Source organism: Grammomys surdaster, unplaced genomic scaffold (assembly GCF_004785775.1).
Source record: "Grammomys surdaster isolate TR1022 unplaced genomic scaffold, NIH_TR_1.0 208, whole genome shotgun sequence".
In the NCBI taxonomy this organism is placed as follows: Eukaryota; Metazoa; Chordata; class Mammalia; order Rodentia; family Muridae; genus Grammomys; species Grammomys surdaster.
Window position 1 is genome coordinate 7,789,730 of NW_021604653.1, and position 6,236 is coordinate 7,795,965.

The 6,236-nt window shown below is 49.6% G+C and overlaps 1 protein-coding gene across 3 annotated transcripts in view; it reads right to left on the reverse strand.

Annotated features, from left to right (window-relative positions):
• Sctr (secretin receptor) overlaps nucleotides 1-5,514 on the reverse strand; it is a 52,911-nt gene extending 47,397 nt beyond the window's left edge. For 2 of the 3 annotated variants that reach the window (XM_028771513.1, XM_028771511.1), the window contains exon 1: nucleotides 5,168-5,514. In XM_028771513.1, the coding sequence (XP_028627346.1) occupies nucleotides 5,168-5,227 (60 nt within the window). In that variant the 5' untranslated portion in view covers nucleotides 5,228-5,514. The remainder of the gene's footprint in view (nucleotides 1-5,167) is intronic. The other variant, XM_028771512.1, reaches the window with a different exon arrangement.
• Nucleotides 5,515-6,236: the final 722 nt, after the last annotated feature.

Consider the following 6,236-nt stretch of genomic DNA (forward strand, 5'->3'; position numbering starts at 1 on the left):
AACACCTTCACTCACCATGGACTAACACCATGATGCTGGGCCTCACCCACAGGCTAAGAAGAACACCTTCACTCACCATGGACTAACACCGTGATGCTGAGCCTCACCACAGGCCCAGAACAATAGGCTATTTCCCCATGAATTGAATCTCCAAACCTGTGAGCCAATTCAACCTTTGTTTTCATAAGTTGGTCATCCCATGTGTTTGTTTCAATGACCAAAGCTGAGCAACACAGATAGGCAAGGTATAGGGACTGGGCATGACAAGAAGGCAGTGTCCCTCCTCAAATAGTACCATGGGCTAAATGTCTATGTCACCCCAATCATACACCAAAGCCCTCACACCAGTGTGGCTGTATTTGGAGACAGAGCCTCTCAGAATGTAATTAATGTTGGTAAGGTGGTTAGGGTGGGGGCCAGACCCTAAAAGATCCATATTCTTGTAGAAGAGACAATATTCACCCAGCATGCTCCCTGGACAGGCCACAAGAGAACAGAGCAGCTACCTAGAAGCCAGGAAGAGAACCCTCACTAGATACTGGATATACATGATCTGGACTTCAGCTCCAGAATCCAGGAAAAGAAATCTTTGCTGTTTATGCTGGTCAGTCTGTGGAGTGTGTGTGTGTGTGTGTGTGTGTGTGTGTGTGTGTGTGTGTGTGTGTGTGTATTTGTGTATGTGTATGTGTTTGTGTCTGTTCACCCACACAGGTGTACTAGAGGTCAACTATATACATTATTATTATTATTCACTTGCTGTCTTACTTTTTATTTATTTTCATTTGTTTGTTTGTTTGTTCATTTTGACAGGGTCTTTCATTGGCCTGGAACTTACCAAGTAGGCTAGACTGGCTGACTAGGGAGCCCCAAGGATCTGCTGGTCTCCACCTTTCCAGAGCTGAGATATAAGCATGAACCACTGTATCTGATCTTTTTAAACACGGGAATCAAACTTAGGTCCTTGTGCTTGCTGGGCAAGCACATCTCCAACCCTGGTGCACGGGTTTTGTTAGGACAGTCTGGCTGACCAAGATGAACAGGAAGGAAAGAAGCAGAGGGTTCAGAGTAGACACATCTATCAGAAGCTAGCTGCTCAGAGGAAGTCGGTCCAGGTAGCCTTGACTCTCAGGAAACAACAGGCAAATCCATCAGCTGGAAATGAGATTGTGAATCAGGAGGGCAGGGATTCAAATAGACAGGTCACATGAGCATGCCTCTTGAGAGCCGTGGGTGAGGAGAGCAAGGTAGAGGGTTTCAGATAGAGTTCTGGGGTTAACTGAGCTTATGGGGCCAGATTTCTAACAGACTCATGTTCCAATAAGGGACAGGATGGTCTGGGCTGCAGGCATAGTTGACTAGGCCTACCTACCGCCATTAGAGTTCATCTGTCAGAGTGATCTGTTGAAGCCAGCAGCCCCAGGATAGTCTCACTTTCTCAAGCCCACCCAAGTCTGCCTTATATTTATCGTAAGCAAGTACAAGTAGACAGGATTTGAGTGTTGTGGGTTTGCCGTGGGTATCCAGAGCTGGGGGAAGGTCAGCATCCTTAACACAGCAGAAAGACTGAGGCCCTGTGATGAGACACTGGAAGGGGCTGCCGCAGTGGCAGAACACTAACCGAACCAGCATGGGTACTGGGAAGACGGCTAGCCTACGGCTACAATGTTGGAGAGTCTGGAACCATCCACTGGAAAACAGGGACAAGGAGAAAATGCCAAAGCAGGCAGAGAAGACAGCACATTCTCTGCAGTCTTTTGTCTGGTTTGGAAATGGGTTTTCATTAGGTAGGCTTATGAGTTAGTTAGCTTCCCAGTGCTCTGATGAAGTAACAGAAAATCAGCTAAGGAGGAAGGGTTTATTTTGACCTAAAGTGTCATGTGAGCTGATGGCATCAGAGTCCATCTCTGTGACAGTACATGACAGAGGACACTGCCTGACTCAGGGTAGCCAGGAAGCAGAGAGAGAGGTAGAGGAATGGCCAGAGTCACAATGTCCCCTAACTTCCTCCCGTTAAACTCTACCTCCCAAGTCTGGTTGCCTCCAGATTGTTCTATGGACTGGGCACCAAGTCTTCCACACGGGGTCTTTGGGAGAATATATAAGATTTAAGTTATGGGACTGGGAAGATGGCTCAGTGGGTAAAGTGACTGCATTTCAAGTCCAATGACCTGAGTTCAATCCCCAAGAACCCAGTCATGGTGACACACACTTAAAATGTCAGTAGTGGGAAATAGAGACAGGTGGGTCCTTAGGGTTTTCAAACCACTCAGGTCAGCCAAACCAGTGAGTTCCAAACCCCAGTGAGAGACCGTGTCTCAAAAGAAGACAGACAGGGTCCTGGGGAATGGTGCTGAGGGTTGACCCCCGGCCTCTGAACACATTTCTACACACACAAGATCCAAATTCTAACAGCCCCTATCCATCATTGGACACAGAGTCTCTGCTATTATGGTGCCTCAAGTCCAATCAGCGACTTCTATTTTTAGTCCTGCTGATGTACTGTCAGAAACATGACAGACCTTAAGGCAGTAGCTGTTGCACAGGGGCAATTCATTCCCCTCCTTGCATTCATAGAGCGTTTGACAATGCCTGATGATATTTTCTATTGTCACGGCTTTGCAGAGATATCCCTGGCCTCTAATCTAGGAGACCAGAGATGCCGCTCAGGCTCTCACAATGCACAGCACTGCTTCATCTTGTCCACAGGTCAAAAGTGTCAAGGTTGGCCTGGGGGTGTGGCTCAGCTTGTACAGTGCTTGCCAGTATACATGAAACCCTGGCTCCCACCCCCACCCCAGCATAAACACAATATACTTGTGCACACCTGTACTTAGTAGGTAGAAGCAGTGGGATCAGAAATTCAAGACCATTCTTAGTTACATAGGGAATTGGAGGCCATCCTGGGCTCCCTGAAATCTGTCTCAAAAAAAAAATTGTGTCAAAGTTAAGAAACCCTGTTTGAATCATGGGTCAGAAAGAGTACAAGAGCCAGCAGTTACAGAGGACTGACTAAGGCATGCTGAGGCAATCACACATATGAAGTCACTGCAGCCCTGGTTGCCTGAACAAATCAAGCCAGCCGACTGGGAAGTGGAGACAGGAGAATCCCCAGAGCTTACTGACCTGTCTGCCTCCCTCACTTGGTGAATCCCAGTCTAGGGAGAGACCTGGCCTCAAAAGGTGGCTAGCACATGAGGAATAAAAGCCAGAAGATGCTCTCCAGCCTCCACAGGCACATACATGCATCTGCACACACAAACTTGCGTACATACATAAATACATACATACACACACACACACCAAAGACACTCTCCCAGGGACGAAGCTAGCATCTCGTTCATTCACTACCATGCATTAAACACACACCCATTGAGCTCCCTCTTATGGGGCAGATCCCAGGAACAAAATAGAACAAGATAAGTCTCAGTGCTCAAGCTACAGCAGGTGTCTGGTGGGACAAGGATGTTTGTATGTGGGGGGCGGTGGGGGAATCAGATGTTATTGTCCCAGGGGAAAGCCCTCATGTGCTATACGGAGCAAGCCAGCAGAGAAGGGGTTGTGCTCAGTTTCTTACGGTAAAAATCCAGCCCCTTCAGCAGTCACTGGTTTTTCAGTTTCTACTTGCGAAGGACCCTCTGGCACCTCCCCTGTAGGGAGAATCGAGGAAGGGAGCAAGAACTCGCACTTCAGCTTCTGTGGTCTCTTTGGAAGACGCCTATGATGTCCCTCTGAGGGAAAGCCAAGAGGAAGGAAGAAATTGTCTTTATTATCCTCGAATCTCAACATCCAAAGTCTGAGCACCGAGAGTCGAAGGAGCAAAAGGGAAAGTTGCAGAGGCTGGGAAACAGTCCAACAAGGTAGGCCATCCACCCTCATTTATTAAAGGCGTTTTCGACCACAAACCCCAAGAGATAGAACCACAGGTCTGGATAAGCCTACACAACAACCAGAGGCCCACGTGAAGCCCTCTCCTAGAGATACTCACGGTGCAAGCATGTATGTAAATGACATGCAAATACAAGGGGCACATGGGACAGAACAAACCTCAGGCAGGTCAGACTCCTCCTCCCAAAGTGAGGAATCTAACGATCTGGGGATCTGGGCATCAGTCCCAACCTGGCTCCTAACACGCTGATCAAAAGCAAGTCTCCCACTGAGGCCTCTGATCATCTGTATAATGAGGAACTTGAACAGACATATAAAAGCAGCGGTCCCAGGTGCAGCGAAGACTTGAACCAGGCGAAGCCCCAGTTTCCGCATCTGTTTATTCTTGAGATGGCCTTTGAGACAAAAATGTAAGCTGAGCCTGGTCCTGCAGCCCTAGCATGGCACAAAAATGTCCCAGGAAACAGGAAAGAAAGTTTTTGACCCAGACGGCAGTCTCAGGAGTATTCCCTGTGGTAACCCTGGAGTCCAACCCTGCAGCCTTGACCTCCTTCCCAATTCTTCCCATCCTGCCGGCCTCGATGCAGCCTGTCTGTCATTCAGATATCCCAAGGGATAGTTCCCAGAAGTTTCTATGAGAAAGAAACACAAACCACTACCCGCCTGGTCTCTCTCTCTCTTCCTCCAACTTTCTTCCTCTCCTACCCTGAGTTTGTTGTGACCTACTGCTCCCAAGAGAGGCAGACTTAAGAAAGCCAGTCGCTCCAGGCAGGGGAGGGCTGAAATGGTCCCATCACAGATGCAAAAACTGAAATTTCTCATCTGCACACGGGGGTACGTGGGGGAAAAAACACGTCAAAGTGCTAGCTAGCCTGAACAATGTGGTTCTTACTTTTTTTCTGACAGTAATCCACTCCTGTCCCTTTCTGAACCTTGGTCTCCATGCTTGAGACCGGGATCTCAAAAGGGAACGGGGGTGTTTTGATAAAACCCTAGAGAGCAAATGTTTAGCGCTTGTCATTGCTGGGGCGGCTACAGAATTGTCTCCTGGAAAGAAGTGCGTTTAGCGGAGGGAAGGGATGGGCGAAGGTGAGGGGACTGAGCCTCACACAGAGCCTGTGAAGTTTTTGCCTTTGGGGAAGAAGGGGGTTCCGACAGAGCGGACAATAGTATGTTGAGGGAAGATTCGCTGATCCCTATAACTCCTAGGACCTGATAGAGGACCGTGTGCTGCTCCGTTGGCTCCACGTCCGGGGGACGCGGTGCGGGGCGCGGTACTCACAGTGTGCGCTGCGCCGGTGAGCAGCAGCAGCCTCAGCAGCAGTGACAGCCGGGGGCTCATGGTGCTGAGCAGGCTCCGCCCACTGTTGTTCCCCTTTGTGTTCTGGCCTTTTCGGAGCTGGGTGTCTGGCTCTGTGTCCCGCTCAGCGTCCTGCACGTCGTCCAGGAGCCTGGGCGACCCTCAAGCCCAGAGAAGCCATGGCTGGATCAACCCGATCCGACCAGATCCACAGCCAGTCTAGGGACTGCTGCTCCCTGGAGGAGGTGGCAAGACTGTTAACTAACCTGCAGTGCCTATTGATAAGGACTGGACGCTGCTCGCGACTCCACCCTGCTGGGAATAGCAGGGAGGGGTTGGGGGGCGGCCCAGAGCTGGTAGGGAGGAGAGAGGAGGAGGGACCCTAGACACCCGCCTAGAGGCAGCTGCAACCTCCCTCCTTCCCTTCCAATCCAGAAAGTACTCTCTCTGGGTGATCTAAGTCACGTGCCTTGAGCAGTGACAAGGTAGGCAATACCTTTTTTTTTTTTTGAATCCACGATTGAGACAGAGTCTCACTATATAGCCCAGGCTTACGTTGAACTCTCAGACCCCCTGCCTCAAATTTTTCTAGTCCTGGGATTACAAATGTGGTCTCCTACACCTGGTGTAGGATCAGCTAGCGTTTCACAGGCTGACTTTTAAACAAACAGAATGAAGTCAATGTCTACTCCGTCCTACAGAAAGGCGTGCCATGCCGTGATGTAAACCCTCTTGCTCATCAGCTTTCAGTACTGCAGTAAACAAGCAGCTAATCCATGCAGAAAGACAAAAGGGTCGTTTCCCTCATAGTCTGGAGGGCCTCAGTCTATGACCGGTTGGCACAGGTGCAAAGCAGACCCATGCTTAGGGCTGGGAGCTAAACTTTCTGTTTAACAAGCCCTGAGGACAAAGAGAAAGAGGCCAGAGTCAACCATCTCCTCTGAGGTCTCATCCCTTATAACCAAAGACCTCTCACTAGGACCCACCTCCTAGGAGCCACCAGTTCCCACTAGCTCCACCCCAGAGATAAAACCCTTATTAACACAGGGGT